The 18,019-nt window shown below is 49.8% G+C and overlaps 1 protein-coding gene across 3 annotated transcripts in view; it reads left to right on the top strand.

Annotated features, from left to right (window-relative positions):
• The window catches only part of LOC124034684 (protein FAM214B-like), a 52,706-nt gene that overhangs the window by 31,494 nt on the left and 3,193 nt on the right, over positions 1–18,019 (top strand). Inside the window, exons 3-9 of one of the 3 annotated variants that reach the window (XM_046348160.1) lie at positions 362–412; positions 1,140–2,509; positions 5,639–5,679; positions 6,041–6,143; positions 7,865–8,023; positions 8,154–8,222; positions 13,755–13,969. In XM_046348160.1, the coding sequence (XP_046204116.1) occupies positions 1,331–2,509; positions 5,639–5,679; positions 6,041–6,143; positions 7,865–8,023; positions 8,154–8,222; positions 13,755–13,969 (1,766 nt within the window). In that variant the 5' untranslated portion in view covers positions 362–412; positions 1,140–1,330. Of the gene's footprint in view, positions 1–361; positions 423–1,139; positions 2,510–5,638; positions 5,680–6,040; positions 6,144–7,864; positions 8,024–8,153; positions 8,223–13,754; positions 13,970–18,019 lie in introns of all 3 variants that reach the window. The other 2 variants (XM_046348161.1, XM_046348162.1) reach the window with 2 other exon arrangements.

The raw sequence follows: 18,019 nt of genomic DNA, 5'->3' as shown, positions 1-18,019 counted from the left end.
CGCTCTCGCTGTCTGTCTGTCACTCTCTCTCTTTCACTCTGTCTGTCTGTCTGTCTGTCTGTCTGTCTGTCTGTCTGTCTGTCTGTCTGTCTCGCGCTCTCGCGCTCTGTCTGTCTGTCACTCTCTCTCTTTCACTCTGTCTGTCTGTCTGTCTGTCTGTCTGTCTGTCTGTCTGTCTGTCTGTCTGTCTGTCTGTCTGTCTGTCTGTCTCGCGCTCTCGCGCTCTGTCTGTCTGTCACTCTCTCTCTTTCACTCTGTCTGTCTCTCTCTCTTTTGTTCTGTCTGTCTCTCTCTCTTTTGTTCTGTCTCCGTCTCTGTCGCTATGTCTCTGTCTCTCTCTCTCTCTATTTTCTCTCTCCAGGCCGAAGTGCCAGGATTCCGGTCTGGAAGAAGGTTTCGACTGCCCCTACAGGTTTGTTTAGGTACTGCAGTTTAACTGACACCAGGTCCAGAAACACCCATTTCCAGTTAGATACTTTCGTCATCCCTTTTGTGCACAAAGCAATACTGAATTATTAAAATAATTGTCATGTTCTTGGACGACGTGATGAAGTGGTCGCTGCTCGCACGGCTCCCTGAGTGCTAGTGCGCATGTGATGTTAGTCTGTGTAAACCGGATGCAACCCGGATATAGACCGTCCATGAATCGGCGTATGCGCACTTGAGTAAATTACCTCTCAGACAACGGGCGGAGATATTGGACACAGTTTCCAGTTCTTTATAAAAAAACTCAGTGCTCCAGGCGGTAGGTAGTTCCTGTATCCAACACCTTCCATCACTTCCTCTTCCTCCTGAAGCCCCGCCCCTTCCCGTGTGGCTGTGTGGGGATACTGGCGCTAGCTGGCACATGTCGTAACCATGGTGATAGATAGGTAACCGTGGTAGGAGTCTGTGGGCACAGCTTTCTGATGTTGTGCCAGATGTTGACGGGTCAGGAGGGTATCATCGGGCACAACATCAGAAAGCTGTGCCCACAGACTCCTACCACGGTTACCTATCTATCACCATGGTATCATCGGGCACAGAGGTGAGACAGGAAGCGGGTTTACATTCACATTGTATTAGTGGGATAGAGGGCGTGTCCTGTTTTATCATTGATAACTTGTTGCTGAGTGTGTCACACCTTTTCCTCTTCTCAGGTGCTATGCGTCTCTACTTCCTGGTTTACCGTGTGCTGATGATGTCACAGAAGGAAGTATAGGACCTCTCTGCCTGTAGAACATCAGCCTCCTTGCACTTTATAGAACTTCCTGTTTCCTGCTGCTGCTTGCACAACATCTCTCAGACACTCTTAAGGCTCTGACCTCTAACCTCTGAACCCCAAGCAGCCATGAGGCACATTCACGTAGATCTGACGCGCGGCAGCAAGGAGGATCTGGCTCCTGTGGAGGTTCCATCCCACGAGGGGGACCTGTCTTCTCCTGCAGCCCCCTCACAGGGCCCTGATCCTGGGGTGATGGTTGGGGTTTCCAGGCACTTTGGTCAGGAGCAGCTGCGTCTCCAGAAGGTCTACCAGCTCTCTATCTTCTCCCAGCTGGGAGGGTTCTCAACCTCCGACCCCCCCAGGACAAGTGAGGCCCAGCCGGGACAGGCCCCTCGGATAGCCAGGCAGGGGGTCAAGAGGGGCCTGGAGGAGCCCAAGCTTAGCCACAAATGGCCCCACCTTGCTGGGGACACATACAGAGATGGTGACACCCTGGAAGAAGGGGTTCTGTGTGGGCCAGGACCTGGGGTAGGGGTTGGGATGGGGGTAGGGGTAGGGCAGGTATTCTCCTGCGTCATGGTCGATCACAGAGACTCAGATGGGGACCTGTCACCTAGATCACCCCCACCTGAACCCCTCTCCCCCGGCCACACCCCCGCCAGACGCCCCGCCCAGCACAACCACGACAGGCCCGTCCCGGACCCGTGGGCTCCGCTGTCTCCCCACAGCTCCCCTGGCTCCCGCAGCCCCTTACCCAGCACAGAGCCTCCTTCTGATCCTGGAGGGTCCGGGACGGGCTGCAGTAGTGGCTCCTCATCGGGACAGCGTCAGCCCAACTCCTGCAGTGATGAGGGTTCCTATTGGGCCCCCGGAGCCTTCGAAACCCCCAATCCCCCTGGACCTCCCCTCAGACCTACAGGCTCCCTCTCCCCCCACTACCTTCTCACCACAGACCCCAAGGGTCCCGGGGAGGGCAGTGAGTGTGGGGCCGAACTAGAATCCACCCCGCCCCGTCCCAGTACCACAGCATCCACCAACGAGCTGGCCTCCCTGGAGAAGAACCCCAGCACCAGCGGGTTCCGTGGGGTCCCCTCGGTCCCCTGCCCTGCTAAGAAGAAACTTCTATCCTCTAGCGACACAGCTGAGTCGTGTTCGGAGGATGAGGGCCCCTCTACCTCTAAGAGGAGCCGTCTGGCCCTGCTGGCCCCTGGCTTAGGGCTGGCCTCCTGCAGGGGCACCGATGCCAAGGCTGCCCCCTTCTGGAGCCACCTGCTGCCTAACGCACAGGGCCGGGACCATGCCAAGGTGAGGAGTACAGACTAGCACACACAGAAGACTATACCCTGTTCGTAGTTTGTGCTGTCAGGCGTGCCATTGTGGCAGGCAGCTTCCCTTTTTAATGTGACAGTAATGTGACAGTCGAGTGGCTCCAGAATGTCTATTGAGAGAGCCTGTATTGTTCTCCCTATGCTATGTGTTCTGCCTGCCTGTGCTGCTGTAGAAACCCCCCTACCAAACCACACAGGTCAAACACACACTGGTACACACACACACACACACGCATACACACACACACACACACACACACACACACACACACACACACACACACACACACACACACACACACACACATACACGCATACACGCATACACACACACACACACACGCATACACACACACACACACACACGCATACACACACACACACACACGCATACACACACACACGCACACACGCATACACACACGCATACACACACACACGCACACACACACACACGCATACACACACGCATACACACACACATGCACACACACGCACACGCATACACACACACATACACACACACACACACGCATACACACACACACACACACACGCACACGCATACACACACACATACACACACACACACACGCATACACACACACATACACACACACACACACACACACACACACGCATACACACACACACTACACGCATACACACACACACACACACACACACATACATACGCACACACACGCATGCACACACACTGGTACACAGACACACACTGGTACACAGGCACACACTGGTACACAGGCACCCACTGGCAGACACACACACACTGGTACACAGACACACACTGGTACACAGACACACACTGGTACACAGGCACCCACTGGCAGACACACACACACTGGTACACACACACACACACTGGTACACAGGCACACACTGGTACACACAGACACACTGGTACACAGACACACACTGGTACACAGACACACACTGGTACACAGGCACACACTGGTACACAGACACACATTGGTACACAGACACACACTGGTACACAGGCACACACTGGTACACAGACACACACTGGTACACAGGCACACACTGGTACACAGACACACACTGGTACACAGGCACACACTGGTACACAGACATACACTGGTACACAGGCACACACTGGTACACACACACACACTGGTACACAGACACACACTGGTACACACACTGGTACAAACACACACACTGGTACACACACACACTGGTACACACACACACACTGGTACACACACACACACTGGTACACAGGCACACACTGGTACACACACACACACTGGTACACAGGCACACACTGGTACACAGGCACACACTGGTACACACACACACACTGGTACACACACATACAGACACACAGGCACACACTGGTACACACACACACACTGGTACACACACACACACTGGTACACACACACACACAGGCACCCACTGTACCTTCATTACATTCCTTTATGTTGTTTTGGTGAGTGATGCTCTATGTTCTGTCCGTCTCTCTCTGGTTCTGTCCGTCTCTCTCTGGTTCTGTCCGTCTCTCTCTGGTTCTGTCCGTCTCTCTCTGGTTCTGTCCGTCTCTCTCTGGTTCTGTCCGTCTCTCTCTCTGGTTCTGTCCGTCTCTCTCTCTGGTTCTGTCCGTCTCTCTCTCTCTGGTTCTGTCCGTCTCTCTCTCTCTGGTTCTGTCTGTCCGTCTCTCTCTCTGGTTCTGTCCGTCTCTCTCTCTCTGGTTCTGTCCGTCTCTCTCTGGTTCTGTCCGTCTCTCTCTCTCTGGTTCTGTCCGTCTCTCTCTCTGGTTCTGTCCGTCTCTCTCTCTCTCTCTGGTTCTGTCCGTCTCTCTCTCTCTCTCTGGTTCTGTCCGTCTCTCTCTCTCTGGTTCTGTCCGTCTCTCTCTCTGGTTCTGTCCGTCTCTCTCTCTCTGGTTCTGTCCGTCTCTCTCTCTGGTTCTGTTCTGTCCGTCTCTCTCTCTGGTTCTGTCCGTCTCTCTCTCTGGTTCTGTCCGTCTCTCTCTCTGGTTCTGTCCGTCTCTCTCTCTCTGGTTCTGTCCGTCTCTCTCTCTCTCTGGTTCTGTCCGTCTCTCTCTCTGGTTCTGTCCGTCTCTCTCTCTGGTTCTGTCCGTCTCTCTCTCTCTGGTTCTGTCCGTCTCTCTCTCTCTGGTTCTGTCAGTCTCTCTCTCTCTGGTTCTGTCAGTCTCTCTCTCTCTGGTTCTGTCCGTCTCTCTCTCTCTGGTTCTGTCCGTCTCTCTCTCTCTGGTTCTGTCCGTCTCTCTCTCTCTGGTTCTGTCCGTCTCTCTCTCTGTCTGGTTCTGTCTGTCTCTCTCTCTCTGGTTCTGTCCGTCTCTCTCTCTCTCTGGTTCTGTCCGTCTCTCTCTCTCTGGTTCTGTCCGTCTCTCTCTCTCTCTGGTTCTGTCCGTCTCTCTCTCTCTCTGGTTCTGTCCGTCTCTCTCTCTCTCTGGTTCTGTCCGTCTCTCTCTCTCTCTGGTTCTGTCCGTCTCTCTCTCTCTCTGGTTCTGTCCGTCTCTCTCTCTCTCTCTGGTTCTGTCCGTCTCTCTCTCTCTCTGGTTCTGTCCGTCTCTCTCTCTCTCTGGTTCTGTCCGTCTCTCTCTCTCTCTGGTTCTGTCCGTCTCTCTCTCTCTGGTTCTGTCCGTCTCTCTCTCTCTGGTTCTGTCCGTGTCTCTCTCTCTCTCTCTCTGGTTCTGTCCGTCTCTCTCTCTCTCTCTGGTTCTGTCCGTCTCTCTCTCTCTCTCTCTGGTTCTGTCCGTCTCTCTCTCTCTCTGGTTCTGTCTGTCGTCTCTCTCTCTCTCTGGTTCTGTCCGTCTCTCTCTCTCTCTGGTTCTGTCCGTCTCTCTCTCTCTCTGGTTCTGTCCGTCTCTCTCTCTCTCTCTGGTTCTGTCCGTCTCTCTCTCTCTCTCTGGTTCTGTCCGTCTCTCTCTCTCTCTCTGGTTCTGTCCGTCTCTCTCTCTCTCTGGTTCTGTCCGTCTCTCTCTCTCTGGTTCTGTCCGTCTCTCTCTCTGGTTCTCTCTCTCTCTGTCTGTCTGTCTGTCTGTCTGTCTGTCTGTCTCTCTCTGGTTCTCTCTCTCACTCTCGTTCTTGTCCTCCTTCAGAGTGTATCAGAAGTCAGCAGAACCAGCAGGAGGCTGAAAAGGTCTGTTTACTTTCCAGCTTTAGTTGATTCCTTTACTTACTACTCATCATTTAAAAACATCATATTTGATTGTGACTTATGTGACTGTAACCATGGCTAAACTATCCATTGTTGTGACTGTAACCATGGCTAAACTATCCATTGTTGTGACTGTAACCATGGCTAAACTATCCATTGTTGTGACTGTAACCATGGCTAAACTATCCATTGTTGTGACTGTAACCATGGCTAAACTATCCATTGTTGTGACTGTAACCATGGCTAAACTATCCATTGTTGTTTTATCTGTGTGTGTTTACATGTGTATGTTTACGTGTGTGTGTGTGTTTTTACATGTGTATGTTTACGTGTGTGTGTGCAGTCGACAGCTGCGTAGTGGACGGCGCACAGACACCTTGTGTCGTTCTGCTCGGTCAGGCTGGCCCTCTTCCTCAATCAGCCGGTCACTGCTGGGCAACTTTGAGGTATAACATACTTGTTTTACTATGCTTGTGGACACCTGAAATGTATATCCAGGAAACAGACTACATATTACAGTACATTCTTACCTGAAGAGACGGTTCACAATTAAGACATATACCATCTGTGTGAAAATGTTTCGTAAAGTATAAAGGTATTTTGTCAGAACTTTCTACCAAATATTTAGAGATATTTTCTAAATTCCTCCTGGTCATAGAAGTAGCAGTGCTTTGTACTTGATCTTCTTCACTCTTTCCTCTAGTGGTTTCTTATCCATACTTTGAATACGCTCCTACATAAACTCAGCAAAAAAAGAAACGTCCCTTTTTCAGGACCCTGTCTTTCAAAGATAATTCATAAAAATCAGATCACAGATCTTCATTCTAAAGGGCTTTTTTACACTGTTTCCCATGCTTGTTCAAGGAACCATAAACAATTAATGAACATGCATCTGTGGAACGGACGTTAAGACACTAACAGCTTACAGACTGTAGGCAATTAAGGTCAGTTATGAAAACTTAGGACACACACGCCTTTCTACTGACTCTGAAAAACACCTAAAGAAAGATGCCCGTGTCCCTGCTCATCTGTGTGAACATGCCTTAGACATGCTGCAAGGAGGCATGAGGACTGCAGATGTGGCCAGGGCAATAAATTCCAATCTCCGTACTGTGAGACACCCAAGACAGCACTACAGGGAGACGGGACGGACAGCTGATCGTCCTCGCAGTGGTAGACCAAGTGTAACAACACCTGCACAGGATCGGTACATCCAAACATCACACCTGTGGGACAGGTACAGGATGGCAACAACAACTGCCTGAGTTACACCAGGAACCACAATCCCTCCATCACTGTCCGTAATAGGCTGAGAGAGGCTGGAATGAGGCAACAACATCGCCTATGGGCACAAACCCACTGTCGCTGGACCAGACAGGACTGTCAAAAAAAAGTGCTCTTCACTGACGAGTCACGGTTTTGTCTCACCAGGGGTGATGGTTGGATTCATGTTTATCGTCGAAGGAATGAGCGTTACACCGAGGCCTGTACTCTGGAGAGGGATCGATTTGGAGGTGGAGGGTCCGTCATGGTCTGAGGCGGTGTGTCACAGCATCATCGAACTGAGCTTGTTGTCATTGCAGGCAATCTCAACGCTGTGCGTTACAGGGAAGACATCCTCCTCCCTCATGGTACCCTTCCGGCAGGCTCGTCCTGACATGACCCTCCAGCATGACAATGCCACCAGCCATACTGCTCGTTCTGTGTGTGATTTCCTGCAAGACAGGAATGTCAGTGTTCTGCCATGGCCAGCGAAGAGCCCGGATCTCAATCCCATTGAGCACGTCTGGGACCTGTTGGATCGGAGGGTGAGGGCTAGGGCCAGAAATGTCAGGGAATTTGCAGGTGCCCTTGGCGGAAGAGTGGGGTAACATCTCACAGCAAGAACTGGCAAATCTGGTGCAGTCCATGAGGAGGAGATGCACTGCAGAACGTAATGCAGCTGGTGGCCACACCAGATACTGACTGTTACTTTTGATTTGACCCCCCCCCCCCCCCTTTGTTCAGGGACACATTATTACTTTTCTGTTAGTCACATGTCTGTGGAACTTGTTCAGTTTATGTTTCAGTTGTTGAATCTTGGATCTTACTTTGTTCCCTCTTGTTGTTTTTGAAGTATCTGTGTGTTGATCCTCCTCACTGTTCCCTCTCGTGGTTTCTTCTCCAGGAGTCGATCTTGAAGGGTCGTTTCTCTCCGTCGGGTCGTATCGAGGGCTTCACAGCAGAGATCGGTGCCAGCGGATCCTACTGCCCTCAACACGCCACTCTGCCTGTACACGTCACCTACTACGACATCTCAGAGCACAGCGCACCCTCACCCTTCCTGGTTTGTGTGTGTGTGTGTGTGTGTGTGTGTGTGTGTGTGTGTGTGTGTGTGTGTGTGTGTGTGTGTGTGTGTGTGTGTGTGTGTGTGTGTGTGTGACATGATGTCAAATCATTTCATCTCTCTGTTGTAGGGAGTGATCTCCTTGGAGCCTCTTGGAAAGAAGGGATACAGCGTACCCAAAGCAGGGACCATCCAAGTGGTGAGTCTCATGGTCCTCTTTCTCCCTCAGATCTTACTCAACCCCAATAAAACTGTTCTTTCTCCCTCAGATCTTACTCAACCCCAATAAAACTGTTCTCTCTCTCCTTCCAGATTACATTTACATTTAAGTCATTTAGCAGACGCTCTTATCCAGAGCGACTTACAAATTGGTGCATTCACCTTATGACATCCAGTGGAACAGTCACTTTACAATAGTGCATCTAAAACTTAAGGGGGGGGGGGGGGTGAGAGGGATTACTTATCCTATCCTAGGTATTCCTTAAAGAGGTGGGGTTTCAGGTGTCTCCGGAAGGTGGTGATTGACTCCGCTGTCCTGGCGTCGTGAGGGAGTTTGTTCCACCATTGGGGGGCCAGGGCAGCGAACAGTTTTGACTGGGCTGAGCGGGAGCTGTACTTCCTCAGTGGTAGGGAGGCGAGCAGGCCAGAGGTGGATGAACGCAGTGCCCTTGTTTGGGTGTAGGGCCTGATCAGAGCCTGGAGGTACTGAGGTGCCGTTCCCCTCACAGCTCCGTAGGCAAGCACCATGGTCTTGTAGCGGATGCGAGCTTCAACTGGAAGCCAGTGGAGAGAACGGAGGAGCGGGGTGACGTGAGAGAACTTGGGAAGGTTGAACACCAGACGGGCTGCGGCGTTCTGGATGAGTTGAAGGGGTTTAATGGCACAGGCAGGGAGCCCAGCCAACAGCGAGTTGCAGTAATCCAGACGGGAGATGACAAGTGCCTGGATTAGGACCTGCGCCGCTTCCTGTGTGAGGCAGGGTCGTACTCTGCGGATGTTGTAGAGCATGAACCTACAGGAATGGGCCACCGCCTTGATGTTGGTTGAGAACGACAGGGTGTTGTCCAGGATCACGCCAAGGTTCTTGGCGCTCTGGGAGGAGGACACAATGGAGTTGTCAACCGTGATGGCGAGATCATGGAACGGGCAGTCCTTCCCCGGGAGGAAGAGCAGCTCCGTCTTGCCGAGGTTCAGCTTGAGGTGGTGATCCGTCATCCACACTGATATGTCTGCCAGACATGCAGAGATGCGATTCGCCACCTGGTCATCAGAAGGGGGAAAGGAGAAGATTAATTGTGTGTCGTCTGCATAGCAATGATAAGAGAGACCATGTGAGGTTATGACAGAGCCAAGTGACTTGGTGTATAGCGAGAATAGGAGAGGGCCAAGAACAGAGCCCTGGGGGACACCAGTGGTGAGAGCGCGTGGTGAGGAGACAGATTCTCGCCACGCCACCTGGTAGTAGCGACCTGTCAGGTAGGACGCAATCCAAGCGTGGGCCGCGCCGGAGATGCCCAACTCGGAGAGGGTGGAGAGGAGGATCTGATGGTTCACAGTATCGAAGGCAGCCGATAGATCTAGAAGGATGAGAGCAGAGGAGAGAGAGTTAGCTTTAGCAGTGCGGAGCGCCTCCGTGATACAGAGGAGAGCAGTCTCAGTTGAATGACTAGTCTTGAAACCTGACTGATTTGGATCAAGAAGGTCATTCAGAGAGAGATAGCGGGAGAGCTGGCCAAGGACGGCACGTTCAAGAGTTTTGGAGAGAAAAGAAAGAAGGGATACTGGTCTGTAATTGTTGACATCGGAGGGATCGAGTGTAGGTTTTTTCAGAAGGGGTGCAACTCTCGCTCTCTTGAAGACGGAAGGGACGTAGCCAGCGGTCAGGGATGAGTTGATGAGCGAGGTGAGGTAAGGGAGAAGGTCTCCGGAAATGGTCTGGAGAAGAGAGGAGGGGATAGGGTCAAGCGGGCAGGTTGTTGGGCGGCCGGCCGTCACAAGACGCGAGATTTCATCTGGAGAGAGAGGGGAGAAAGAGGTCAGAGCACAGGGTAGGGCAGTGTGAGCAGAACCAGCGGTGTCGTTTGACTTAGCAAACGAGGATCGGATGTCGTTGACCTTCTTTTCAAAATGGTTGACGAAGTCATCTGCAGAGAGGGAGGAGGGGGGGGGGGGGGAGGATTCAGGAGGGAGGAGAAGGTGGCAAAGAGCTTCCTAGGGTTAGAGGCAGATGCTTGGAATTTAGCGTGGTAGAAAGTGGCTTTAGCAGCAGAGACAGAGGAGGAAAATGTAGAGAGGAGGGAGTGAAAGGATGCCAGGTCCGCAGGGAGGCGAGTTTTCCTCCATTTCCGCTCGGCTGCCCGGAGCCCTGTTCTGTGAGCTCGCAATGAGTCATCGAGCCACGGAGCGGGAGGGGAGGACCGAGCCGGCCTGGAGGATAGGGGACATAGAGAGTCAAGGGATGCAGAGAGGGAGGAGAGGAGGGTTGAGGAGGCAGAATCAGGAGATAGGTGGGAGAAGGTTTGAGCGGAGGGAAGAGATGATAGGATGGAAGAGGAGAGAGTAGCGGGGGAGAGAGAGCGAAGGTTGGGACGGCGCGATACCATCCGAGTAGGGGCAGTGTGGGAGGTGTTGGATGAGAGCGAGAGGGAAAAGGATACAAGGCAGTGGTCGGAGACTTGGAGGGGAGTTGCAATGAGGTTAGTGGAAGAACAGCATCTAGTAAAGATGAGGTCGAGCGTATTGCCTGCCTTGTGAGTAGGGGGGGAAGGTGAGAGGGTGAGGTCAAAAGAGGAGAGGAGTGGAAAGAAGGAGGCAGAGAGGAAAGAGTCAAAGGTAGACGTGGGGAGGTTAAAGTCGACCAGAACTGTGAGAGGTGAGCCGTCCTCAGGAAAGGAGCTTATCAAGGCATCAAGCTCATTGATGAACTCTCTGAGGGAACCTGGAGGGCGATAAATGATAAGGATGTTAAGCTTGAAAGGGCTAGTAACTGTGACAGCATGGAATTCAAAGGAGGCGATAGACAGATGGGTAAGGGGAGAAAGAGAGAATGACCACTTGGGAGAGATGAGGATCCCGGTGCCACCACCCCGCTGACCAGACGCTCTCGGGTGTGCGAGAACACGTGGGCGGACGAAGAGAGAGCAGTTGGAGTAGCAGTGTTGTCTGTGGTGATCCATGTTTCCGTCAGTGCCAAGAAGTCGAGGGACTGGAGGGAGGCATAGGCTGAGATGAACTCTGCCTTGTTGACCGCAGATTGGCAGTTCCAGAGGCTACCGAGGCTACGAGACCTGGAACTCCACGTGGGTCGTGCGCGCTGGGACCACCAGAGTAGGGTGGCAGCGCGGCCACGCGGTGTGGAGCGTTTGTATGGTCTGTGCAGAGAGGAGAGAACAGGGATAAACAGACACATAGTTGACAGGCTACAGAAGAGGCTACGCTAATGCAAAGGAGATTGGAATGACAAGTGGACTACACGTCTCGAATGTTCAGAAAGTTAAGCTACGTAGCAAGAATCTTATTGACTAAAATGATTAAAATGATACAGTGCTGCTGAAGTAGGCCAGCTGGCAGTGGGTGCGTTGTTGACACTACACTAATCAAGTCGTTCCGTTGAGTGAAATAGTTTCTGCAGCGTTGCTATTCGGGGGCTAGCTGGCTAGCTAGCAGTGTTTACGTTACGTTGCGTTGCGTTAAAAGAACGACAATAGCTGGCTAGCGAACCTAGAAAATCGCTCTAGACTACACAATTATCTTTGATACAAAGACGGCTATGTAGCTAGCTATGTAGCTAGCTACGATCAAACAAATCAAACCGTTGTACTGTAATGAAATGAAGTGAAAATGTGATACTACCTGTGAATGCGACCGGGTTGTGAGTCTATTCGGTAGACGTCGGCTAGCTGTTGGCTAGCTAGCAGAGTCACCTACGTTAAGGACGACAAATAGCTGGCTAGCTAACCTCGGTAAATTAAGATAATCACTCGAAGACTACACACTCTAAACCTAAACAACACAATTATCTTGGATACGATGATACGAAGACAGCAAAGACAGCTATGTAGCTAGCTAACACTACACTAATCAAGTCGTTCAGTTGAGTGTAATAGTTTCTCCAGTGCAGCTAATCAGTGGACGTTAGCTAGCTGGCTAGTGAAGACTATGTTAGGACGGCGAAATACGATAATTACGCAATTATCTTTGATACAAAGACGGCTATGTAGCTAGCTGAGAAGAAATTGCTAGGATTAGACAAATCAAACCGTTGTGCTATAATGAAATATAATGAAAAAGTTATACTACCCGCGGGAGCGAAGTGCAGATGCGACCACTCGCTCCAACCGGAACCGGAACGAGATCTTACTCAACCCCAATAAAACTGTTCTCTCTCTCCCTCCAGACCTTATTCAACCCCAATAAAACTGTTCTCTCTCTCCCTCAGATCTTACTCAACCCCAATAAAACTGTTCTCTCTCTCCCTCCAGACCTTACTCAACCCCAATAAAACTGTTCTCTCTCTCCCTCCAGACCTTATTCAACCCCAATAAAACTGTTCTCTCTCTCCCTCCAGACCTTATTCAACCCCAATAAAACTGTTCTCTCTCTCCCTCAGATCTTACTCAACCCCAATAAAACTGTTCTCTCTCTCCCTCCAGACCTTATTCAACCCCAATAAAACTGTTCTCTCTCTCCCTCCAGACCTTATTCAACCCCAATAAAACTGTTCTCTCTCTCCCTCCAGACCTTATTCAACCCCAATAAAACTGTTCTCTCTCCTCCAGACCTCCAGACCTTATTCAACCCCAATAAAACTGTTCTCTCTCTCCCTCCAGACCTTATTCAACCCCAATAAAACTGTTCTCTCTCTCCCTCCAGACCTTATTCAACCCCAATAAAACTGTTCTCTCTCTCCCTCCAGACCTTATTCAACCCCAATAAAACTGTTCTCTCTCTCCCTCCAGACCTTATTCAACCCCAATAAAACTGTTCTCTCTCTCCCTCCAGACCTTATTCAACCCCAATAAAACTGTTCTCTCTCTCCCTCCAGACCTTATTCAACCCCAATAAAACTGTTCTCTCTCTCCATCAGACCTTATTCAACCCCAATAAAACTGTTCTCTCTCTCCCTCCAGACCTTATTCAACCCCAATAAAACTGTTCTCTCTCTCCCTCCAGACCTTATTCAACCCCAATAAAACTGTTCTCTCTCCCTCCAGACCTTATTCAACCCCAATAAAACTGTTCTCTCTCTCCCTCCAGACCTTATTCAACCCCAATAAAACTGTTCTCTCTCTCCATCAGACCTTATTCAACCCCAATAAAACTGTTCTCTCTCTCCCTCCAGACCTTATTCAACCCCAATAAAACTGTTCTCTCTCTCCCTCCAGACCTTATTCAACCCCAATAAAACTGTTCTCTCTCTCCCTCCAGACCTTATTCAACCCCAATAAAACTGTTCTCTCTCTCCCTCCAGACCTTATTCAACCCCAATAAAACTGTTCTCTCTCTCCCTCCAGACCTTATTCAACCCCAATAAAACTGTTCTCTCTCTCCCTCCCTCCAGACCTTATTCAACCCCAATAAAACTGTTCTCTCTCTCCATCAGACCTTATTCAACCCCAATAAAACTGTTCTCTCTCTCCCTCCAGACCTTATTCAACCCCAATAAAACTGTTCTCTCTCTCCCTCCAGACCTTATTCAACCCCAATAAAACTGTTCTCTCTCTCCCTCCAGACCTTATTCAACCCCAATAAAACTGTGGTGAAGATGTTCCTCGTGAGCTATAATTTTGGGGACATGCCCGTCAATCACATGACCTTCCTGCGTCACCGCATCTTCCTGGTTCCCGTGGAGGAGGCGGGGCCAGGTGGAAAGGGGGAGGGGCCTACAGAGCCCAGGGCAACACCCACAGAGAGGAAGAAGATTCTCTGCTACTTGATACACCTCAGGTATGTCTATCTGGTGATTTGCTGTTTGTTTTTAAAGAGTTAATCCACCCCCAGTAATAAAAAAATCATGAAACGCCTACGTTCTCTCAGTGATTGTAGAACAAATGTACCCCTTGGCTTCACTTCTAAGTGGTCAGTCTGTGAAATCAGAAAATTGTATAGGAACGTGTCATAGCTACAGTGTCTTCAGAGAGTATTCATACCCCTTGACTGATTGCACATTTTGTTGTTTTACAGCCTGAATTCAAAAATGGATTCAATATTTTTTTTTTCTCTCGTCCATCTACACACTATCCAATCATGAAAATATGTTTTTGGACATTTTTGCAAATGTATTGAAAATGTAATACAGAAATACCTAATTTACATAAGTATTCACACCCCTATGAATACCTGTTAGAATCACCTTTTGTCTTCGATTACAGCGGTGAGTCTTTCTGCGTCTCTAAGAGCCTTCCACACCTGGATTGTACAAAATTTGCCAATTTATTCTTTAGACAATTCTTCAAGCTCTGTCAAATTGGTTGTTGATCATGGCAAGACAGCCATTGTCAGGTCTTGCCATAGATTCTTAAGGAGAACTGTAAGTCTGCCACTCAGGAACAATCCATGTCATCTTGGTAAGCAACTCCAGTGTAGATTTGACCTTGTGTTTTCCTGCCGAAAGGTGAATTCATCTCCCAGACTGAACAAGGTTTTCCTGACTTAAGTATTGTGGAGTAACTACAATGCTGTTGATCCATCCTCAGTTTTCTCCCGTTAAACAGCCATTAAACTATAAAATGTTTAAAGTCATCATTGTCCTCATGTAGAAATCCCTGAGGTGTTTCTGAGTAAGGAAGGACGCCTGTTTCTTTGTAGTGACTGTGGGTGTATTGATACACCATCCAAAGTGTAGTTAATAACTTCACCATGCTCAACTTCACCATGCTCAACTTCACCATGCTCAAAGGTATGTTCAATGTCTGTTTTTTTCTTGTTTTTTTTACCCATCTACCAATAGGTGCCCTTCTTTGCGAGGCATTGGAAAATGTTGATGGTCTTTGTGGTTGAATCTGTGTTTTGAAATTCACTGCTCGACTGAGGGACCTTGCAGATATCAAATCAAATCAAATCAAATTTTATTTGTCACATACACATGGTTAGCAGATGTTAATGCGAGTGTAGCGAAATGCTTGTGCTTCTAGTTCCGACAATGCAGTGATAACCAACAAGTAATCTAACTAACAATTCCAAAACTACTGTCTTATACACAGTGTAAGGGGATAAGGAACATGTACATAAGGATATATGAATGAGTGATGGTACAGAGCAGCATACAGTAGATGGTATCGAGTACAGTATATACATATGAGATGAGTGTGTAGACAAAGTAAACAAAGTGGCATAGTTAAAGTGGCTAGTGATACATGTGTTACATAAGGATGCAGTCGATGATGTAGAGTACAGTATATACATATGCATATGAGATGAATAATGTAGGGTAAGTAACATTATATAAGGTAGCATTGTTTAAAGTGGCTAGTGATATATTTACATAATTTCCCATCAATTCCCATTATTAAAATGGCTGGAGTTGGGTCAGTGTCAATGACAGTGTGTTGGCAGCAGCCACTCAGTGTTAGTGGTGGCTGTTTAACAGTCTGATGGCCTTGAGATAGAAGCTGTTTTTCAGTCTCTCGGTCCCAGCTTTGATGCACCTGTACTGACCTCGCCTTCTGGATGATAGCGGGGTGAACAGGCAGTGGTTCGGGTGGTTGATGTCCTTGATGATCTTTATGGCCTTCCTGTAACAACGGGTGGTGTAGGTGTCCTGGAGGGCAGGTAGTTTGCCCCCGGTGATGCGTTGTGCAGTCCTCACTACCCTCTGGAGAGCCTTACGGTTGAGGGCGGAGCAGTTGCCGTACCAGGCGGTGATACAGCCCGCCAGGATGCTCTCGATTGTGCATCTGTAGAAGTTTGTGAGTGCTTTTGGTGACAAGCCGAATTTCTTCAGCCTCCTGAGGTTGAATAGGCGCTGCTGCGCCTTCTTCACGACGCTGTCAGTGTGAGTGGACCAATTCAGTTTGTCTGTGATGTGTATGCCGAGGAACTTAAAACTAGCTACCCTCTCCACTACTGTTCCATCGATGTGGATAGGGGGTGTTCCCTCTGCTGTTTCCTGAAGTCCACAATCATCTCCTTAGTTTTGTTGACGTTGAGTGTGAGGTTATTTTCCTGACACCACACTCCGAGGGCCCTCACCTCCTCCCTGTAGGCCGTCTCGTCGTTGTTGGTAATCAAGCCTACCACTGTTGTGTCGTCCGCAAACTTGATGATTGAGTTGGAGGCGTGCGTGGCCACGCAGTCGTGGGTGAACAGGGAGTACAGGAGAGGGCTCAGAACGCACCCTTGTGGGGCCCCGTGTTGAGGATCAGCGGGGAGGAGATGTTGTTGCCTACCCTCACCACCTGGGGGCGGCCCGTCAGGAAGTCCAGTACCCAGTTGCACAGGGCGGGGTCGAGACCCAGGGTCTCGAGCTTGATGACGAGCTTGGAGGGTACTATGGTGTTGAATGCCGAGCTGTAGTCGATGAACAGCATTCTCACATAGGTATTCCTCTTGTCCAGGTGGGTTAGGGCAGTGTGCAGTGTGGTTGAGATTGCATCGTCTGTGGACCTATTTGGGCGGTAAGCAAATTGGAGTGGGTCTAGGGTGTCAGGTAGGGTGGAGGTGATATGGTCCTTGACTAGTCTCTCAAAGCACTTCATGATGACGGAAGTGAGTGCTACGGGGCGGTAGTCGTTTAGCTCAGTTACCTTAGCTTTCTTGGGAACAGGAACAATGGTGGCCCTCTTGAAGCATGTGGGAACAGCAGACTGGTATAGGGATTGATTGAATATGTCCGTAAACACACCGGCCAGCTGGTCTGCGCATGCTCTGAGGGCGCGGCTGGGGATGCCGTCTGGGCCTGCAGCCTTGCGAGGGTTAACACGTTTAAATGTCTTACTCACCTCGGCTGCAGTGAAGGAGAGACCGCATGTTTCCGTTGCAGGCCGTGTCAGTGGCACTGTATTGTCCTCAAAGCGGGCAAAAAAGTTATTTAGTCTGCCTGGGAGCAAGACATCCTGGTCCGTGACTGGGCTGGATTTCATCTTGTAGTCCGTGATTGACTGTAGACCCTGCCACATGCCTCTTGTGTCTGAGCCATTGAATTGAGATTCCACTTTGTCTCTGTACTGACGCTTAGCTTGTTTAATAGCCTTACGGAGGGAATAGCTGCACTGTTTGTATTCAGTCATGTTGCCAGACACCTTGCCCTGATTAAAAGCAGTGGTTCGCGCTTTCAGTTTCACGCGAATGCTGCCATCAATCCACGGTTTCTGGTTAGGGAATGTTTTTATCTTTGCTATGGGAACGACATCTTCGACGCACGTTCTAATGAACTCGCACACCGAATCAGCGTATTCGTCAATATTCCCATCTGGCGCAATACGAAACATGTCCCAGTCCACGTGATGGAAGCAGTCTTGGAGTGTAGAGTCAGCTTGGTCTGACCAGCGTTGGACAGACCTCAGCGTGGGAGCCTCTTGTTTTAATTTCTGCCTGTAGGCAGGGATCAGCAAAATGGAGTCGTGGTCAGCTTTTCCGAAAGGGGGCGGGGCAGGGCCTTATATGCGTCGCGGAAGTTAGAGTAACAATGATCCAAGGTTTTACCACCCCTGGTTGCGCAATCGATATGCTGATAAAATTTAGGGAGTCTTGTTTTCAGATTGGCTTTGTTAAAATCCCCAGCTACAATGAATGCAGCCTCCGGATAAATGTTTTCCAGTTTGCAAAGAGTTAAATAAAGTTCGTTCAGAGCCATCGATGTGTCTGCTTGGGGGGGGATATATACGGCTGTGATTATAATCGAAGAGAATTCTCTTGGAAGATAATGCGGTCTACATTTGATTGTGAGGAATTCTAAATCAGGTGAACAGAAGGATTTGAGTTCCTGTATGTTTCCTTCATCACACCATGTCCCGTTAGTCATGAGGCATACGCCCCCGCCACTCTTCTTACCAGAGA

Source organism: Oncorhynchus gorbuscha, linkage group LG04 (genome assembly GCF_021184085.1).
Source record: "Oncorhynchus gorbuscha isolate QuinsamMale2020 ecotype Even-year linkage group LG04, OgorEven_v1.0, whole genome shotgun sequence".
Taxonomy (NCBI): domain Eukaryota; kingdom Metazoa; phylum Chordata; class Actinopteri; order Salmoniformes; family Salmonidae; genus Oncorhynchus; species Oncorhynchus gorbuscha.
Note: the sequence above shows the minus strand (reverse complement) of the source record. Positions and strands in the feature narration are given on the sequence as shown.